The following is a 20,049-nucleotide window of genomic DNA, read 5'->3' as shown; positions in this document are numbered from 1 at the left end:
GCAGTGGGGTCACGGAGGCAGTGGGGTCAGCAGAGGCAGTGGGGTCACCGAGGCAGTGGGGTCACGGAGGCAGTGGTGGCCAGAGGGCAGTGGGGTCACAGCATCAGTCCTGCCTGAAGGAAGGACTAGGGAGGGAGGGTAGGTCGAGCTGGTCTGCTGGTGAATTAGGGTCAGGTGGGGGCAAAGAGGAAATGGAGGTGAGGGAAGGGGCAGCTCTGGAAATAAGCTGGCCACAGAGGAAGGAGTGATGGGAAAGAGGGTTTCCAGCTCAGAAGACTCATGCTCATAGCTGAGGAGAAGGAATCAGAGAGGGTTGGCTGCAGACAGGTGAGAAGGAAGGGACACTAGAGAGCTGGGGTCACTGTGCTGGGGACACTGGGCAGGGCACTCTCCATTGTTGTTGCTCAAGTTGCCAGGAGCGTCACCCTCCACCAGGAGCTGGTCAGAAATGCAGAAAGAACCTCTGGTTGTCGCCAGACCTGACCACCACCACCGCCACCATCACACCATCACCATGACCTTCACTAGTCACTGTCATCACCACCATTACCACGACCACCATCCCCATCACCTTCACCTTCACCACTCACCATCACCACCGCCATCACCTTCACCACTCACTATCACCACCACCATAACCTTCACCACTCACTATCACCACCACCATCACCATCACCTTCACCACTCACTATCACCACCACCATCACCATCACCTTCACCACTCACTATCACCACCATCACCGTCACCACTCATTTGACTTTCTTCATTTCTTCTGGGTCATGCTTGACCCCCGGGTTGCTCAGTGCCCACTTGTCACCTTTCAGTAGATTCTTCTGTTTAGTGCAAGTATCTCCTTGAGTGGTTGGTAAAATTTTTGACTTCTAAATTTATATATATGTAAATATATATATATATAAATATAGACATATGTGTAATTTTTTGAGACAGTATCTCTGTTGCCCAGGTTGGAATGCTGTGGCATGATCTTGGCTCACTGCAACCTTGGCCTCCTGGGTTCAAGCAATTCCTCCTCAGCCTCCCAAGTAGTTGGAACTACAGGCACACACCACCACACCCAGCTACTTTTTGTGCGTATGTATATACAAATATAAATATATACATATATATCTTTTTGAGACAGAGTCTTGCTCTGTTGCCCCAGCTGGAGTGTAATGGCGTGATCTCAGCTCACTGCACCCTCTGCCTCCCAGATTCAAGTGATTCTCCTGCCTCAGTTTCCTGAGTAGCTGGGACTACAGGTGCACACCACCATGCCTGGCTAATTTCTGTAATTTTAGTAGAGACGGGGTTTCACCATATTGGTCAGGCTGGTCTCAAACTCCTGATCTCAGGTGATCTGCCTGCCTCAGCCTCCCAAAATGTTGGCATTACAGGCGTGAGCCACTGCACCTGGCTAACTTTTAAATTTACATTGCCCTTTACAATTAGAGGTATTTTGCCACTAAAATTTGATGTTGGTGTAAACTTCCTTGTTCTTGCACGTCCTAATATGTCGTTATTTGTTCTCATTCTTCATTAATAGTTTGGCTGGATTTAGTGCTCAGGTTCAAAATATGTTTTTCCTCAGATATTTGAAGACATTGCTGTTTTTCTTCCTTCTTAAAAAATATTTTTCATGGAAAGTTAAAAAATATCTCCCCTGGCTGGGCGTGGTGGCTCACGCCTGTAATCCAAGCACTTTGGAGGCCAAGGCGGGCGGATCACCTGAGGTCGGGAATTCAAGACCATCCTGACCAACATGGTGAAACCCGTCTTTAAAAAAAAAAATATATATATATATATATATAATCTCCCCATGGTTTCTTAGCATCTGGTGTCAGTAGTGAGAGACCCAACGTGAGAAGGTGAGACTTCTTCCCATTTGCATATTGACTCGTTGTGTGTAAACCTGCAGGGTTTTCTTTCACTCTGAATGTTGAGGTTTCCTGGCAGGTGGGTGCCGGGGCGCATGTGTTGCCCCAGTGTCCTTTTTGGCGTTTCACAGATCCTGTGTATCTGAAGAGGTTCCTTCAGCTCAGGGAAGCCGTCTTCCCTGTGTGTGCTGGAGCTCCTGCTATGTGGGCTCAGACACCGCCCCCCTCACCTGCTCTCCCGGGGGTCCTTTCTCTTCCTTTCTCTTCTGTGAGCTCTGCACTCTGCCAGTTCCTGAACTCCATCTAGGCCACTAGCTGGGTCTTTAGCTTGAAGCACTTCCTCACCCCCTGGATCGAGCTCAGCGTCCCTTTCTGAACGCAAGAGCTCTCTCATTTTCAAACTAGTTCCTTTTCATAGCAGCTAGTCTTGTTTAGTGGACATGGTGTTCTTTTTCGTTCCTTTGAAGAAATTATTTAGAATTTCTGTAAAAGTGTTTCCCAGGGCTGACTGTCAGATTAGTCACCCGAGGCCTTCTCTCCCACTTGGGTCTATCAGCACTGAGAGGTCTGATATTGGAGTCAAGTTTGGCTGTAGGCAACACAGGACCCTGGCTCAGCTTTCCTTGCAGAAGCCTGGCTGTGAGTGGGTGGAGTTTGCCCACCCCCAGACTGCCTTCCATGGGAGGGGAAGGAGGGTGTCAGACTCCCCTGGAGGGGTCAGGCCTCCCCAGAGGCCCTCTGAAGTCACCTGCCCACGGAGGTGCTACTGTCTGCTGCCCGACAGAGCGTGATGGGGGCTGCAAGGTCTCCCTGGAGCCCTGGACTCCCCCAACGGAGGGCTCCTGTTTGCCCGGCCCAGCTCTGCCCTGCCTAGGGAGGGTGTCTAAGCCTGGCCCTGACGTCCCGCAGGTGGAGCGAGTGTCGCACCCGCTGCTGCAGCAGCAGTATGAGCTGTACCGGGAGCGCCTGCTGCAGCGATGTGAGCGGGGCCCCGTGGAGCAGGTGCTGTACCACGGTACGACGGCGCGGGCAGTGCCTGACATCTGCGCCCACGGCTTCAACCGCAGCTTCTGCGGCCGCAACGGTGAGGCCTGAGCCCGGCGGGGGCGGGGGCTCTGCCCACCCCGACCGCCCTGACCTTGCTCCGTCCTGCCCTGCAGCCACTGTCTACGGAAAGGGCGTGTATTTCGCCACGCGCGCCTCCATGTCGGTGCAGGACCGCTTCTCGCCCCCCAACGCCGACGGCCACAAGGCGGTGTTCGTGGCACGGGTGCTGACCGGCGACTACGGGCAGGGCCATCGCGGTCTGCTCGCGCCCCCTCTGCGGGGCCCCGGCCACGTGCTCCTGCGCTACGACAGCGCGGTGGACTGCATCCGCCAGCCCAGCATCTTCGTCATCTTCCACGACACCCAGGCGCTGCCCACCTACCTCATCACCTGCGAGCGCACGCCCCGGGCTCCCCCCGACGACCACTCTGGGCTCCGGGGCCCCTCCCCAGCCACTTGACCGCAGGGGCCACCCTCTGGCCTCCCGCTGCCCAGGCTCCCGACTCCGCCTAGCCTGATGCCCCCCGCCCCCCACTGTGGCCGCCGGAGCTGACCGCGGGGACGCCTCTGCCTCCCGCTGCGGGCTCCCGAAGGCGGGGTTGAGGGTTGGGGTCAGCAGCGGCCGAGCGGGGCCGGGCCGGGTCTCCCCCTGGGCCGAACCCCCCACCAGGAGTCAGCAGAGCCCGGGAGGAGGGGGCGGCGACACCGCCCGCCCGCCGCGCCGCGTCCTCGCTCCAAGCGGCTGTTGTTTGAATAAACGTGAATGTGAAACCGGGCGTGAGGGCCCCGGGAACTCCGACTGCGACCTCCGTTTGGGGAGCGGGAACCTCCGCGGACTAGGGGCGGGGTCTGCGGCTCCCGAGGGGGGCGTCGCGGGGCGGGGCGGGGCCCGGCGCGCACCGGAGCGAGCGCACGGCGTTCCGGTGTCACGCACGCTGGCGCCGACCGCGTCTCCTTGCCGACGGGCCCGCCCCGTGCGCCCCGGCTCAGGTGTGCGTCGCTGCCCCGGCCGAGTCGCCCCCCGCGGGCCCCGGCCCCGCCGCTCCCGTGATCTCGCCTGTCCCACGCAGACACGGGCGCCCGATCTCGCGGACATCGCTCGCTAGCTCTCGGCCGGGCCCGCGCGGCGCGGCTCTGGGTGGGGGCCGGGGCGGGGCTCGGGGCTCGCCCCGCCTGCGCCGCCTCCGCCGCTCTCGGGTCGGAGCAGTCTGGCTGCGGCGGCAGAGCTGAAGCGAGCGGAGCCACCAGGCACGTATGACCGCGGCGGGGATGCGAGGGCGCGCCGCGTGCGGGCGCTGCGGGGTGGGGGTCGGGGGGGTCTCGGGTGGCAGGCCACACGGAACTAGGGCTGCGCCGAGGCCCCTCCTGCCCTCCCTCGAGAGGACGGCACCTTCCTGCGCGCCCGATACTGCGGAACTGGACGGGCGGTGCCCGGGGTGTGGGCAGGAAAGGCTGCTGGGGAGGCGCGGCTGACCGCAGGGCTCCGGGCGGGGGGCTGCCCCCGGGGCGGCCGGTGGAAGGGCCAGTGGGGGCGGGGTGCGGCGGCCCTCTGCGCGGTGCCCGCAGTCTCCTCCCTGGCCCTTGGCCTGAGGGCGGAGGCACAGAGCCCACATTGTGCCCCCACGCCAGCCCACCCCGCCGAGACAGAGCCCCATTCACCTCCCGCACGCCAGCGCTCTTGGGGACCGGGGCTGAGGAGTGTGCGCAAGTGGGTATTCGTGCGCCCTGGTTGCGCCTGCGGTGCGGGTGTGCGCGCCCCCACGGTGGGCTGCTGGAGCGGCGGCCTGGGCACCCTCCCCGGCCTCACCGCAGCAGAGCTCCCACGGCCCACGCCGCTGCGGCTGCAGCTATTTATAGGCCTTCGCTGCGGAGATCGAGGTGGGACTGCGGGCTGAGGTTGGGAGCGTGATGGGGAGTCCTAGAGGTCGAGACAGCTTGGAGGTGGACTGCCGGTGTCCGGGGGGAGGGCTTGGGTGTCCTTCTCGGATGACCCAGTGAGCGGAGGAGGCGGTGGTCAGCGTTCCTTGATTGCCTCGCCTGCCTGCGATTAGAGGATTAGGCCAAGAGTCAGGTTTGGGATGGAGGCAGTGGAGGCCCGCGTCTGAGTGAAGGTAGTCGCCCCCTCCCCTTCCATTTGACAGGGTGGAGGGTGGTCTGTCCTGTGCTGGTCCAGCCCCTCGGTGACAGAGTAGGCGGTTGGGGTGTTGGTGACTAAGAAAGGAGCGTGGCAGCCAGTGTGCGGGAATGGGGGTGGCCAGGGTGGTCAGTGTCCTGGTGATGGACTGGAGGGTGAGGCCGGTGGCTGGGTGGGGGTCCCTGGGTCCTTGTGGAATGGGTGGGAGGAGGCGAGGCAGCCGTGGATGGAGAGAGAGTAGTCAGTGCCTGGGGCGACAGCATGGGTGTCAGTGTGTGGGTACAGCAGGGTGCAGATGTGTGGGTGCGTGTCCCGGTGAGAGGGTGGGTGGGGTGGGGTCAGTGTCTAGGTTAAGAAGGAGGTGGGTGGGTCAGCATGCGGAGTCCACTCCTGAGCCGGCAGAGATGTGACCCCCTCCTGCTCCCCCTCCAGGAGGCCATGTCGGGTGAGGACGCTGAGGTGCGGGCAGTCGCTGAAGATGTCTCCAATGGAAGCAGTGGCTCACCCAGCCCTGGCGACACCCTGCCCTGGAACCTTGGGAAAACGCAGCGGAGCCGGCGCAGCGCGGGGGGCGCCAGGACCAACGGGAGCGTCCTGGACCCTGCGGAGCGGGCGGTCATTCGAATCGCAGGTAACTACGCAGGGCCTTGCCTGTGCATCTCCATGTCCCTCGCGGGTTGACGGTTCCCGCTGCCTGCCGGGCGCTGGGGCTGGCACTGGGTGGGCGGCCTGGGGGGGGTCCGCGCGCCCCGGGGAGTGCGGGCGGCACAGCGCCACCTGCCGGCCCCGCCCGGGCGGCTCTTGAGGCCTGCGCTTGGGCTTACAGTAAAACGGTCCAGCGCCCGGCTGCAGCAAGGATAATTTTTTGGGCTCCCGGGGCAGAGCTGCCCACCAGGCCCTCGGTCTGGGCTGCTACCATGGGGGAGGGGGGCATGTGGGAATGTATAGAAGCAGTGTCTAGGGAGGGGTGCCTGGCTGTCTGGAGCCCCAGCCTCTTCCTGGGCCGGGATCTGGCCTTGCCCTCCATAGCTGCCCATCCTGGGAGAAGGATGGGAAGGACCCAGCGACAGGCCTGGGGAAGGGGGAGGGCAGGAGGGAAGTGGGTGACCTAGAGCTGGAGGCCATGGGAAGGGTGTGCTAGGAGAGGGAGGAGCCGTAGCTCTCTAGGCTTGGGCTGGAGAGTCCCGACCTGTTCCAGCCGGAGGGCAGGGAGGGCCCCGGCGGAGCCAGAGAGGGCTGCAAGGCCAGGTGCTGAGCCCCGTGGAGGTTGCAGGAAGTGGGGTTGGTGGGAGCAAGAAAGAGGGAAGGAGAGGGTCAGCACCCAGCCCCAGCCCCAGCCCCAGCCCCAGCCCCAGCCCCAGCCCCGACGCCTCGTGTGAGGTGCATGACCTTCAGGGGTTTTCACATCACACGGACTTTTTAAAGAAATAAGTCATTTATTTCCACTTGAAAGGGAATCACTTGTGTCGTTCCCACACCTGGGCTTTCCTCAGCATCACCTTTACAGTTGTGGAAGAGTTGGGGGGGCGGTCCCGAGGCCCCGGCTGACTGTGGCCACCTCCAGCACTCACTGCAAAGGCTGCGCGGCAGCCAGCGCCCCAGGCCAGGGCTCTGCCTCCTGGATGTTTTCCTTAAGACCTACTTCCTGGAAGCCGGACTTGAGTTACAGGACATGTGGTTTTAAGCTTGAAAAAACATGGCCAGGGGCATCCCAGAAAGGGTGGCCAAGATGGTGAAACCCCATCTCTACTAAAAATACAAAATTAGCCAGGCGTGGTGGCAGCACCTATAATTCCAGCTACTTGGGAGGCTGAGGCAGGAGAATCGCTTGATCCCCGGGAGGAGGTTGCAGTGAGCCGAGATCGCGCCACTGCATTCACCTGGGTGACAGAGGAGACTGTCTCAAAAGAAAAAAGACAAAAAAAAAGGGTGGCCCACATTGGTGAATGCTGGGAGAGCCGGGGCTTTGCCAAGCTGAGGGGTGGAAAGAGTCGTTTTAATGGTCACCAAGCGTTTTTTCCTTCTGTGAATGGACGATTCCAGTCCTCGCCTGCGTGCTTAATTTTTGTTTGTTTGTTTGTTTCGGTGTTTTAAGGGTTCTTTATACCGACTCAGTCGTCTCCAATGTTGCGACGGGAAAGTTCTCCGCGGCGCGCAGGGAGCGAGGTGCGGGGCGGGCAGGGGCGCGTCTCGGAGGCAGTGAGGCCGCGGACCCCGCGGGGAACAGAAGGTCGCGGCCGCCCCTGGAGCCCGGCTGTCAGCGGCGGCGCCCGGGCGGGAACGGGACGCGGCGTGTGTGCGGGACGCGGAGCCCGCGGGGAGGCGCCCAGTCCCGGCTCCCGCTGCCCGGCGCGGCCCCGCCCGCCCGTGGGGCATCCTGGGTGCGGGGCGGGGCGGGGGCGGCCTCTTTAAGCGGCGCGCGCGGCCGCGGGGACAGAGTGGCCGCCGGGTGCTGGAGGCTCCGCTGCGCCCCGCGCCCCGCGCCCGCCGGCATGGCCGCCCTGCTGACCCCCGGCGCGCAGCCCGACGAGCAGGACTTCATCCAGGCCTACGAGGAGGTGCGCGAGAAGTACAAAGGTAGGCGCCCGCCCGGCGCTGCGCACAGGACAGCCCCGCCGTCCGCTCCTTGTCCACGCGGCCGTCCGGATCGCCAGCCCGAGCGCGGCCGTTCCGCCGTCCTAGTCCTCCTGGCTCGTGCCCAGGGAAGGGGGCGGGCACGCGCCGCTGAGCCCCCGCGGCCATGCCCTTAATAGGGCATCTCGCGGTGCGGGTGGGTGGGGGCTCTCAGGGCTTGTCGGGGTCGGCTGTCTGAGCCAGGATTCGGTGTCTGTGCCCAGCAAACACATGGGTCCAGGCTGAGCCATCCCCTGCGCCTCCTCTGGGGCACCTCTGCATGGGACAGGGGTGGCTGCGCCGCCTGGCAATGGATTGCATAGTTGCCACCTCTCCTCACCTCCCCAAACTGGCGAGGGCCTGGGCTGCCACCCTTCCTTGGCAGGGCACCCCCACACACCCCTTCTGTTTCTTGGGGGACAGCTGTGGGCTAGGGGTCAGGCTAGGGGACCATCAGAGTGGCCTGACCCCTGCTTGGTGCCTCAGCAGGCCCCCTTGCCCTAGTCCAGGCCCACAGGGAGCCCCTGGACCCTCCCAGGCTCTGGCGCACGCCTGCCATTCTTGCAGCCCAGCTGCCTGGCTCCGCCTGGGTCGTCCGGCTCCAGGCAGTTGTGGACACCGCATTGGCTTCCAGCCGGCAGAGGCTTAGAGGCAATGGACTGAGCTGCTGGAGAGGGTCGGGGTGGGTGCCCTGGGCAGAGCACATCAGAGCAGGTTCCAGCTCCACGTGGCTGGTTTTGCTGGCTCTGCCCCCAAGGGCAACTCAGGGAGAGAGGTCCTGCTGGGGCCCCATGGTGCTGCTCTCCACCACAGCCTCACCCAGCCGGGTAGGTTTCATGGTGCCCGGAGCTCACCTTCTTCAGGTGTCCTCCACGGACGGCTCTGGGGCAGGGTGGATGTGCTGCTGTGGTTCCCTTTGACAGCGCTGTGCCCAGCCCCTTTGCCTGTGTGACTAGTTCATCCAGGGCAGGGAAGACACTCCTACACCCTTGGGGAGGCCTTGAGTGGGTGGCTTGTCGCTCATGCTCTGCACAGCCGGCCCTGCCTTGGAGGGAGCACCTGGCCAGGTGCTGGGGTGCAGGGCAGGGAAGCAGCTGCCCACCTGGGCTGCAGTCCTCCTGACAAGCCCCAGGACAGAGCCGTTTCTAAGCTGACCACTCCGTTCAAAGTGTGGGACCTGTGCAGAATCATTTACACCTGGGGTTCTTGGTCTGGTCAGGTTGCTGGGCTGCCTAGGGTGCCCCAGCCTGTCCTGGGCGTTGTGCTGAGGCTTTCCTGGCCCCCAGGCTGTCTTCCCTCTACCTCCTGTGGTGGGGGTTACTTCTGATTCATCCAGGGCGTGAGCCAGACAGATCGCTGGAGGTTGCTGGGACCCTGTCTCAGGGCCTTCCCTCCCCAGCTCAGCTCCCCTGGAGGCCAGGGTTGGTGTTGGACACAGAGTCCTTCTGGGCTTGGTCGTGGAGGCTGGTGAGGGGGCAGGGGGTGCCGGGGTGCCTGCCTGAAGTGGAGTCATCACGTGATGGTGCAGCTGCCCGCATGTGTGTGGCACTGGCCGGAGAGTGGCTAAGCAGGAAGGCAGGCACTGAGGCTCCGTGAGTGCACCAGGCATTCCAAGTCTCCTTAGCTCCTGGCAGGCGACAAGGGGACAGGGAGGGGCTGGGCTGGTACCTGTGTCTGGGAGCCATGGGCCAAGGCTGAGGAGGGCTGCAGGAGGTCAGATGTGGCCCCCTGTGCCCTACAGCATTCTAGGCCTGACCACTGTGAGCCCCTTGGACCTGCTAGATGGCTGGAGCCCTGGCCCTTCCTGTCCCTAGGGTGGAGGGACTTTGGGAGGATATCCCCAGAGAGGGAAGGCAGGAGGGCATGGTACCTCCTGCCAGCCAGCCGGTGACGGGGAGGCAGCCTGAGTCCCTCCATGGTAAGCAGCTGTGGGCCCCTGTCCTGGGCCCAGCTCAGCATTTGCTGGTTCCAAGGAGGGCAGGGAGGCCAGGCCTGTGCCCAGGGACCCCTGCCCAGCTGATCCCTGAACTGAGAGATGCTCTGGCTTAGTCTCCCCGCCTCCTCCCCGCTGTGGCATTGCCCCTGGTTCCACCTCACCCTGCCCTCTCACAGAGACAACTCCCTGTCCCTCACCCTGGTGATCTTCACCCCTTACCCCACAACATCTCAGACCCTCCCCTGAACACGTCATTCCCTGGCTCTCCCCTGGAAATCCCCAGTCTTTCTGGTACAGTCAGCTGGCCACTGCTCCACCCAGAGCGTTTCCAACTTCCTGTCTCCCTGAGCCCCTCAGCTCCCCCATTCTCCCTGCCCCCCATCCAGGACAGATTCCTCTGGGACTGAGGCCACTGTGGCCTATGGCGGGAGAGCTCTGAGCGCCCCGTGGGAGAGGCCTCCCAGTGCTGAGGGCTGTGGACTGGTGACTTAGACAGTTGGCCCAGCCGCCAAGAGGCGTCCAGCTGCCCGGCCCCCCAGGCCTGGCCTGTGACAGCTCATAGAGGCTGGGCTGTCCTGCCCCACCACGGGAGCCTGGATAGGCCTGGGGTGGGTACGGCAGGGCGGGGACAGTTCTAGGGGAGAGTTGTGGCAATGCAGGTGCGTGGAGGTGAGGTGGTCGGTGAATAAAGACAGAGCTGTCCAGCAGTGCTGCAGCGTTGCCGGCAGGGGCCCGTCCTGGGGGTCGGGGCATGAGCGCAGGGCAGAGAGTGGGGAGTGGGGCCAGCCAGGGGCCTGGGCAGCAGGGGGGGGTTGTCGTGTTAGGGATGGTAGTGGGGCTTAGGGGTGCTTCGAGGTGGTCCTGGAGGGGCAGCAGGGGTGAGAATGAGGCAGGGGAGAGTACTGTCGGTGAGTGGGTGGGGTTGGTGTGGGGCAGGGGCCAGGGGTGGGGGGCCTGCGTTGGTTTGGGGGAAAAGTGGGCCAGGAGAGGGCTGGGTGTGTTTGGTGCCCACAGGGCGTGTGCCCAGCCTGTGGCCTGCGTGCTCTTCAGGACCCCTCGCCGGCTCTGGGCCTGCCCAGTGCCATTGTGCCTGGTGCCCTGCTCATGTGTCCCCACTCTCCCCTCTCCTGGACTCTGAGCTTGGTTATCTGTCCCTGGCACTGGCCCCGGGCCCTCAGCCAGCACTGCAGGGTGTTTGCATGGGTGAGTGGGTGATGGCGCAGGGCGCCGTCTGCAGCGGCCAGCGCTCAGCTGGCAGAGGGGAGGCTGCAGGTTATTTGGGGCCCTTTGGAGAGGAATTTTGGTTGGTGTTTACTGTCAAAAGTAAAATGCACCAAAAAAAAAAAAAAAAAAAAATCAAGCAGGGTGGAAGTATACGAAGTAAAACAGAGAGAGTCACAGCTCTGGGCCCAGGCTTCAGGCCGAGTGCTCACTGAGAGAGGGTGGGAGAGAAGACGTGGACTTGGACACCCCTTTCCGGGAGCTCAGACTGTGATTCCCTCTGCAGCCACTGGCTTTTCCTGTCAGCACCAATTAGGCTGACCTCAGGCTGATTATTAGTATTTTTTTTTTTTTTTTGGGACGGAGTTTCGCTCTTGTTCCCCAGGCCGGAGTGCAATGGCGCGATCTCGGCTCACCGCAACCTCCGCCTCCTGGGTTCAGGCAATTCTCCTGCCTCAGCCTCCTGAGTAGCTGGGATTACAGGCACGTGCCACCATGCCCAGCTAATTTTTTGTATTTTTAGTAGAGACGGAGTTTCACCATGTTGACCAGGATGGTCTCGATCTCTTGACCTCGTGATCCACCTGCCTCGGCCTCCCAAAGTGCTGGGATTACAGGCGTGAGCCACCGCGCCCGGCCTGATTATTAGTATTTTTTAATAGCTTTATTGAGGTGTAATTCACATGCCATACGATTCACCCATTCGAAGTGTCCAATTCAGTGGTTTTAGTACATTCAGAGTTGTCAGTTCCAGGACGTTTTTGTCACCTAGCCCCTGGCAACACTGCTCTCCTTGACCCACAGTGGTCTGTACTGGTCTGTATTGGCCCTGGGTCTGGTGTCTTTGACTTGCCGGGACGTCTCGGGGCTGCTCACCCTCCCCACGCCGGAGTCGGTTCCGTGGTCTGGAAGTGCCCACTTTTGCTTATGAGTTCGTCGGTTGGTGGATGGTGGGTTCTTTCCACCTTTTGGGTGTTTAGGAGTGATGCTGCTCCGGACGTTCAAATACATGTTTTTGTGTGGTCGTATTTTTTTATTTCTATGGGGTAGATGCCTGGGAGTGGAATTGCTCTGCTGTGTGGCGATTCTATATCTAACCATTTGAAGAACTGCCAGATTGCTTCCTAAAGTGGGTGCGCCATTCTGCATTCCCAGTAACAGCCGTGCACAAAGTTTCCAATTTCCTCACATCCTCATCAACACTTGTTATTATCTGACCCTTTGATTACAGACATCCAGTCCTAGTGGGTGTCAAGTGGGATCTTAATTGTGATTTTGATTTGCATTTCCTGAAGGCTAATGACGTTGAGCACGTTTATGTGATTGTTGGTCACTGTTTATATTTTCTTTAGAGAAATATGTATTTAAATCCTTTGTCCATTTTAGAAATTGGCTTTTCTTATTATTGAATTGTAATTTTTTTTAATATATTCTAGATGCCAGTCTCTTATCAGAAACGTGATTTGCAAAAATTTTCTGTGTCTGTGGTTTGCCTTTTTACTTGCTGCTGGTGTCTTTTTTTTTTTTTTTTTTTGAGACTGAGTCTTGCTCTGTCACCCAGGCTGGAGTAGGTTCAAGTGATTCTTGTGCTTCAGCCTCCCGAGCAGCTGGGACTAGAGGTGCGTGCTACCACACCCAGCTAATTTTTGTATTTTTAATAGAGATGGGATTTCACCATGTTGGCCAGGCTGGTCTCAAACTCCTGGCCTCAGCCTCCTTCAGTGCTGGGATTACGGGAGTGGAACACCTCGCCTGGCCGGTGGTGTCCTTTGAAGCACGTACATTTTAATTATTATGACTCCAGTTTATCTAAGTTTTTGCTTGGTTGCGTGTGCTTTTGGTGTCATATTTAAGAAGTCATTGTCTAACCCAAGTCATGCAGCTTCACACCAATTTTTTTTTTTTTTTTTTGAGACAGAGTCTTGCTCTGTCACCCAGGCTGGAGTGCGGTGGTGTGATCTTGGCTCACTGCAATATTGGCCTTCTGGGGGGGTCAAGCGATTCTCCTGCCTCAATCTCCCAAGTAGCTGGGATTACAGGTGTGTGCCACCACGCCCAGCTAATTTTTGTATTTTTAGTAGAGATGGGGTTTCCCCATGTTGGCCAGGCTGGTCTTGAACCTGACATTAAGTGAGCCGCCCCGCCTCAGCCTCCCACCGTGCTGGGATTACAGGCTTGAGCCACCCCCGGCCTGAATTCTTTGATTGTTAATTAATCATCGCCTAGAGTTGTTGACCATTTGCAGCTTTTCTTTTGTGAATTGCCTATTCAGAATTGTTGTTGGCCAGGCTGGTCTCAAACTCCTGTGCTCACATGTAAATGGAATATAGCCCTGTGTTGGCTTCTTTGACTTGCCGTAATGCTTTCAGGGCTGCTCACGTGAGCAGAGGAGTTTGAGACCACCCTGGGCAACATAGTGAGACCCCCATCTCTTAAAAAACAAAACAAAACAAAATAGCCTCCTAAGCTCAATGGATCCTCCTGCCTTGGCCTCCCAGATTGCTGGGATGACAGGTGTGAGCCGCTGCTGTGCCTGGCGACTACATCTTTTTATGTCAGGGACTTCATCATCTGTGGATTTTGGTATCCGTAGGGAGTCTAGAACCCATTCCCTGCTGATACAATTGTATTCAGCTTAAATTTTGAAGTTGCCTGTGATCAGCACCAGCTCACAGAACAGAACTTCCCAGCTCCTTGAAAGGTCCCCCTGTGTCCCCAGTAGCTGGTCACACCATGGATGGATCTCACACCACGCATCAATTTTGATTTAATTCTGTCTATATTGTCTTTAGGTATATCAATTTTTTTTTTCTTGAGATGGAGTCTCGCTCTGTCGCCAGGCTGGAGTGCAGTGGCGTGATCTCGGCTCACCGCAACCTCCATTTCCCCGGTTCAAGCAATTCTCCTGCCTCAGCCTCCTGAGTAGCTGGGACTACAGGCGCCCGCCACCACGCCCTGGTAATTTTTGTATTTTTAGTAGAGATGGGATTTCACCTTGTTGGCCAGGCTGGTCCCGAACTCCTGACCTCAGGTGATCCACCTGCCTTGGTCTTGCAAAGTGCTGGGATGACAGGTGTGAGCCACCTTGCCCGGCCAAGTATATCAATTTTTAACATTCACCAGTCTTTTATGATTTCTAGATTTTATGCTATGCTTAAAATGGCCTTCTTTTATAAAAACATCTGCTGAGAGTTGCTTCCAACACTGGTGCATTTTTTTAAACATCTCCATTGTTAATCTTTGTGGAATTTGCTTGGGGCTGAGGCAGAGATGTTCAAGGAAGCTCAGCGTCACACTTGGTGTTTCGCTCACGGGGTCTGGCTGTGGGCTCTTGGGTAACAGCAATGACTGTAAACATCTCCCCTTCCACCCATCCAGCTTCCTGACTCAGGGGCTGTGTGTCGCTGCACCTCTGTACCCCTGAGCCGAACCCCACCCTGTCCTGTGGCAGGTGTGGCATGAAACATGCATTGTGTGGGAGAGGTAGGTAGACTTGGAGCTGGCTGGACCCCTGCAAGATCCTGGCCTGGTGCCTCCCAAGGAGCAGCTGGAGACCCTGGTGGTGGCAGTGGAGGTGGAGAGCAGCCTGGGGTGGAGGGGATCGCCTGTGACAGAGAGGGCGGAAGAGCCGGAGCTTTGCCTTGGGTGCATAAAATCAGAGATGCCTGTGAGATAGGAATGCATGTGCAGACACCGAGGTGCAGGAAATCCCAGGCTCAGCTGGGGAGGCCAGGCTGGAGGCAATGCTTCGGGGCCAGCACTGGGGCAGGCCTTCAGCCAGAGCTCCGAGTCTGCGGTCCTCCAGAGCTTAGGGGCCTATGAGACGAGGCAGCCAGGAAGCAGGGTAGTGGGCAGCTGTGCAGCAGTCACAGCGAGGGGGCCTGGTGGCTCGGTGATGGAGGGAGGGGCGTGAGGAAGCAGAGCCTCGTTGGGAGCAGGGTGAGGCCTGGATGGTGCTGGGACCAGGTGATGAGGGGGTGTTAGGGACCTCAGTGGGACTGCGTGGGGTGTGGTCAGATTGGATGGGTGATGCCCACATACCCACAGTGGGCAGGGAGCGGTGGGGCTGGGAGAGCAGGGGCCGTGGGTCGTGAGGTCAGGGACCCAAAACGGGGCATGGGCCAGGTCATCTGTAGGGGCGGTGGCCTGGCATGACGGCAGACCAGGCAGAAGGGGAGATGGGAACTGCAGTTCAGATGGTGGAAGGAGAGTGCCAGCTGGGCAGACAGCATCCCGTAGCCCTGGGGTCATTGGCCCGCAGGGCCTGCTCTCCTCCCTCTCTGCCTCTGTTCTTTGGGAGTCTGGGTCCTGGTTGGCTGCAGAAGAGTCCTCCCAGCTGGTGGTCAGCTCCTGGCCGGGACTGTTGCTGCTACTTCCGGGAAGCAAAGGGGGTCCAGAACCAGGAATGGGATGGGGGTCACCTTGTGTCCCCATGTGGCTCCAGGAGTAGGGGCACACCCAGGGCCAGTGCTGTGGGAAAGGAAGGCCCCAGGACGGCGTCAGCGTGGCTGGCCTGAGTGTGGGTGCTCTTGGGCAGACTGGTGTGTCCGGCGGGCTGGGGCCAAGTGGGACGGTGAGGGTAGGGAAGGCCATCCGCAGGGGCACACGGGGGAGGGGGCAGGGCTGGGCAGGACTGGAAGTGCGAGTCTGCAGGTGTAGCAGAAGAGGTGTCTTCAGTATCGCTCCTCTGTCTTTTGCCTAAGATCAAGTGTGAGGTGTCTGCAGTAAGCGTCTCGGGTGTGGCTTTTACGATTTTTATTCTGCTCTTTTGTTTTTTCAAATGAATGTGTCTTTTGACCTTTCGAAAGTGCATCTCTCTCTTCTTTGGCTACCTGGGAAGCTAACCGAGCAGGCTCACGATAGGCCCAAGAGACACAGCTGGATGCCACTGTCATGACGGCCACAAGAATGCATGGTCGCTTGCAGAATACAAATACCCCCAAAGAATGTGCCCTGTTTGAAGTTCCTGTGGCCGCTGTCACGTGTACCCACAAACCTAAAACAACAGCAATGTATTCTCTCATGGTTCTGGAGCCCAGACGTCCAAATTCAAGATGCTGACAGGACCACGCTCCCTCAGAGGCTGCAGGGCAGGCTCTGTTCCTAGCCTCTTTAGCTCCTGCGACCATCGGTGTGGCTGGGCTCGTGGCCGCACTGCTCCAGCGTTGCCATCCACCCTCACGTGGCCCTCTCCCCTGTGGCTTCTCTTCATCTCTTATAATACACCCGGCACTGGCTGCAGGCCTCCCCCTGGGTCATCTAGAATGATCTCATCTCAAGATCCTTGTCTTAATCACACCTGCAAAGACCCTTTTTCCAAATAAAATTCCATTTATGGGTTCCAGAGAATTGTTCATAGATGTATCTTTTGGGGACCCACTACGGTCTGTCCCCTGGCCCCTCAAAATTTATATCTGCCCCACTTCCAAAATAAATGTTTCTTATCCCAACATGTCCGAAAGTCTCAACCTATTGTAGCATCAACTCTAAGTCTAAAATTCCATCAGCTCAGCCGGGCACAGTGGCTCACACCTGTAATCCCAGTACTTTGGGTGGCCCAGGTGGGTGGATCACTTGAGATCAGGAGACCAGCCTGGCCAACGTGGCAAAACCTTGTCTCTACTAAAAATACAAAAATCAGCCAGGCGTGGTAGTGCACACCTATAATCCCAGCTACTCAGGTGTGTGAGGCATGAGACTCGTTTGAACCCAGGAGGTGGAGGTTGCAGCAAGCCGAGATTGTGCCACTGCACTCCAGCCTGGGTGACAAAGCAAGACTCCGTCTCAAAAAATAAATAAATAAAAATTAGCCAGGTGTGGTAGCACCTGGCTTGTAGTCCCAGCTGCTCAGGAGGTAGAGGCAGGAGGATTACTTAACCCTGGAGGCTGAACCCAGGTGACAGAACGAGGCCCTATCTTAAAAAAACAGGAGCAACAACATTTAATCAGCTCAGAAGTCCTGAATCCGAGCACTGAAGCTGTGTCTAAATCAGGTGTTGGTGAGGCTCTGGGTAGGGTCCAGAAGGGGGCACAATTTTTCTCCATCTTTTTAATCGTAAAACTAGAAAGCAAGTTTTATGCCTCCAAACTGCAACGTTGGGTTAGGCATAGATTAGACATCACTATTCCCAAAGGGAGAAATATAAAGGAATGGAGGGGTTCCCAGTCCCCCACGAGTCTGAGATCCAGCAGGGTGAATTCCATGAGGCCTCGAGGCCTGGGAAGGCCCTTCTGTGGCTGTGCTCCTCCCTCTGTACCTGCAGCTCTTCCGGCTTCTGCCTCTAGGCCTGAGGCTCTGACCTTGGAGTCATTCTTCCTTTGTCTTGAAGGGCAGCACATGCTTGTGGCTGCCGGGGACTGTCATCCTGTTTCTTTCCTGTAGACTTGCAGAAGCCCAGGCCCTTCCTTCATTTCATCCTGTCTCTGTCCCCTTCAATCCAGGTGGACAGTGTTTCTACTGGTACCACATTCTCATAAACCTTCTGGGTCTCCCTTGTATGTCACAGGGAGCCAGCCCGTTAGAGAGGAGGGTTCACTCGGCTCCTCCCTGGGTAATCTCGGCTCTATTTCTGGCTTCTGCTGAGACGGGTGAATGGACTTATGACTCACACACCTCATCTCTCCAGAGATAGCTTTCTCTGCAGAACACACTTTCCTAACAGTGAACCTCCCAACATTATCACTGGCAATCTAAATCAGCTGCACGTATCCCAGATCACCCCTGCTGGTTCCTTTCTGCTTAACATTTCCTTCCTCAATGTATCTCTTTCTTCCTATACTTCACCATAAGCAGCAAGAAGCAGCCAAGCTGCACCTTCCACACTTTGCTTGGAAATCTTTTCAGCTAAATTTCCAAGTTCATTGCTTACAAGTTCTATTAAGCATGCAACGGTGAACACGATTCAGCCAAGTTTTGCTTCAGTGTAAGAAGCACTTTTCCTCTGCCTTCCAATGATATGTTCCTTGTTGCCTTCCAAGGTCTCACCAGAAGCACCTTTAATACGCATATTTCTACCAACAGTCTGGTCAGACAGGCTAGGCTTTCTTTAATTGTGTGCCTCAAGATGTCCCAGCCTCTGCTTATTACTCAGTTCCAAAGCCACATCCACGTCTTCAGGTACTTGCCACAGTAGCACCCCACTCTTGCTCACTGTCTGTATTGACTCCCTGTGATTCCTACAGGGAAGAGTCACAAGCAGAGTGCTCTAAAACAGTAGAAGCAGATCCTTTTACTGCTCTGGAGGCTAGAAGTCAAAATTCCGGCATCGGCAGGTCCACGCTTTCTCCGAAGGCATCGGGAACAGCCGCCCGCCTCTTCCAGTTCCACCGCTTCTTGGCTTGTGGCTGCGTCACACCAGCCCCTGCCTCTGTGTCTCTCCTTGTCTAAAGCCCACCCAGGTAATCCAGGATGATCTCATCTCAAGATCCTTTACTTAATTAGATCTGCAGAGACCCTGTGTCCAAATAAGGCCACATTTATGAGCTCCGAGGACATGGACATGTATTTTTGTGGCCACCATTCAACCTACCCCCAGCCGTCCTTCAGGAGTGGGTTAATGTAGAACCTATGTTCCACAGTCATTGTTTTAAACAGTGAGTACACTGGGCATGGTGGCACATGCCTGTAATCCCAGCACTTTGGGAGGCTGAGGTGGGAGGATCTCTTGAACATAGAATGTCAAGGCTGCAGTGAACCTGGGCTACAGAGCAAGACTCTGTCTCAAAAAAATAGAAAAATGAAAAAGCATGCACAGCGTTCTTTAGTATGTGTTAATTCATCTGTAATTTCATAATTTAACGTTATGAAGTATTTTAGACATATGTAACTTGTTTTACTTAGTGATACTGATACAGCTTGGACGTGTCTCTGTGACATTAATTTACAACACAGCATTCCTCTGTATGGCAAAACCGATCAATGCTTTCTCATAGGACATTGAGCTTATTATTATTATTTTTTTTAAAGGTGGGGTTTCCCCATGTTGGTCAGGTTGGTCTTGAGCTCCCTACCTCAGGTGATCCGCCGCCTTGGCCTTCAAAGTGCTTGGATTACAGGCGTGAGCCACCAGGCCCGACCTATTTTTTTTTTTTATATATTAGAAACGTCTGCAGTGCACAGCGCTGTAGCTGGTTCGTCGTGCGTCAACATGACTGGTGTTAAAAATGGAATTTCTGGGGTAAGTGGTTTTCAAAATTTACGCTTTATTTACACCAATATGCCATTTTTTACCGATCGTATTGGCAACAATAAAAAAAATCTGGATTTCAAGGTTCTGTTGGTGAAGCTGTGGGAACCAGGCCAGAGAAAGTGTCTGTCAGAGCCACAAATGCAGTGTGTGTCAAAGCAGAAGACGGAGCCGGCCTGGGTGCGCTCAGAGGCTGGCCCCACACGTGCGGCTCTGCGCGGCCAGGGTCAGGTCCCTGTGCAGAGCCGGAGGCCTGCAGCTGCCGGGAGGATGGGAAAGCAGGGGCAGAACGGTGCCTGGGAGATTTCACCGTTTGTGTTGAAAGAGAAAACCAAGAATCACATGGTATTTGCTTGCTTTTCCGTAAAGAAATTCTGGAGAAATAAATAGGAAGCCGCTAACAGTGATTTTCACATTGCATGTGTGGGTAAGGGGAGGCAGGGAGGAGGAGGGGAGTGAGGCTTGTGTCTTGCTCAGTGTTGGAGTCACATGAATATTTTCTATTCCAACATGATTTTTAGTTTATTTTTTTAAAGTTTAGTGAAGGGAAGAATGTGAACTGTTATAAGTTCTTTTTTTTTTTCTTGAGACAGAGTCTTGCTCTTGTCACCCAGGCTGGAGTGCAGCTCACTGCAACCTCTGCCTCTCAGGTTCAAGTGATTCTCCTGCCTCAGCCTCCTGAGTAGCTGGGATTCTAGGCACACACCAGCACGCCCGGGTAATTTTTGTATTTATAGTAGAGACGGGGTTTCACCACGTTGGCTGGGCTGGTTTTCATCTCCTGACCTCAGGTCATCCACCCACCTCAGCTGCCCGCAGTGCTGGGATTACAGGTATGAGCCACCAAACCTGGCCTAAATTCTTTTCTTTTTTTTTTTTGAGATGGAGTCTCACTCTGTTGCCCAGGCTGGTGTGTACAGTGGCATGATCTCAGCTCAATGCCACCTTTACTTCCTGGGTTTAAGTGATTCTTGTGTCACAGCCTCCCAAGTAGCTGGGATTACAGGTGTGAGCCACCACCCCCGACTAATTTTTGT

The 20,049-nt window shown here is 57.1% G+C and overlaps 2 protein-coding genes and 1 long non-coding RNA gene across 8 annotated transcripts in view; all 3 read left to right on the top strand.

Moving 5' to 3' along the window:
* PARP10 (poly(ADP-ribose) polymerase family member 10) overlaps positions 1-3,721 on the top strand; it is an 8,201-nt gene extending 4,480 nt beyond the window's left edge. The window contains exons 10-11 of the mRNA XM_032255869.1: positions 2,785-2,959; positions 3,036-3,721. Coding sequence (XP_032111760.1) covers positions 2,785-2,959; positions 3,036-3,382 — 522 coding nt within the window. The 3' untranslated portion in view covers positions 3,383-3,721. The remainder of the gene's footprint in view (positions 1-2,784; positions 2,960-3,035) is intronic.
* Positions 3,722-4,027: 306 nt separating this feature from the next.
* The window catches only part of PLEC (plectin), a 59,796-nt gene continuing 43,774 nt past the window's right edge, over positions 4,028-20,049 (top strand). For 3 of the 6 annotated variants that reach the window (XM_032255756.1, XM_032255766.1, XM_032255755.1), the window contains exons 1-2: positions 4,028-4,170; positions 5,489-5,687. In XM_032255756.1, coding sequence (XP_032111647.1) covers positions 5,495-5,687 — 193 coding nt within the window. In that variant the 5' untranslated portion in view covers positions 4,028-4,170; positions 5,489-5,494. Of the gene's footprint in view, positions 4,171-5,488; positions 5,688-7,496; positions 7,634-20,049 lie in introns of those variants that run through there. The other 3 variants (XM_032255815.1, XM_032255800.1, XM_032255839.1) reach the window with 2 other exon arrangements.
* LOC116535083 lies at positions 13,816-19,071 on the top strand. Its single transcript, XR_004262035.1, has 2 exons — positions 13,816-15,838; positions 17,042-19,071. It is a non-coding gene; the product is annotated as an uncharacterized LOC116535083 (long non-coding RNA).

This window comes from Sapajus apella, unplaced genomic scaffold, assembly GCF_009761245.1.
Source record: "Sapajus apella isolate SASKATOON/1434 unplaced genomic scaffold, GSC_monkey_1.0 scaffold3, whole genome shotgun sequence".
Lineage (NCBI taxonomy): Eukaryota > Metazoa > Chordata > Mammalia > Primates > Cebidae > Sapajus > Sapajus apella.
This window is presented reverse-complemented; position numbering and strand designations above follow the sequence as displayed.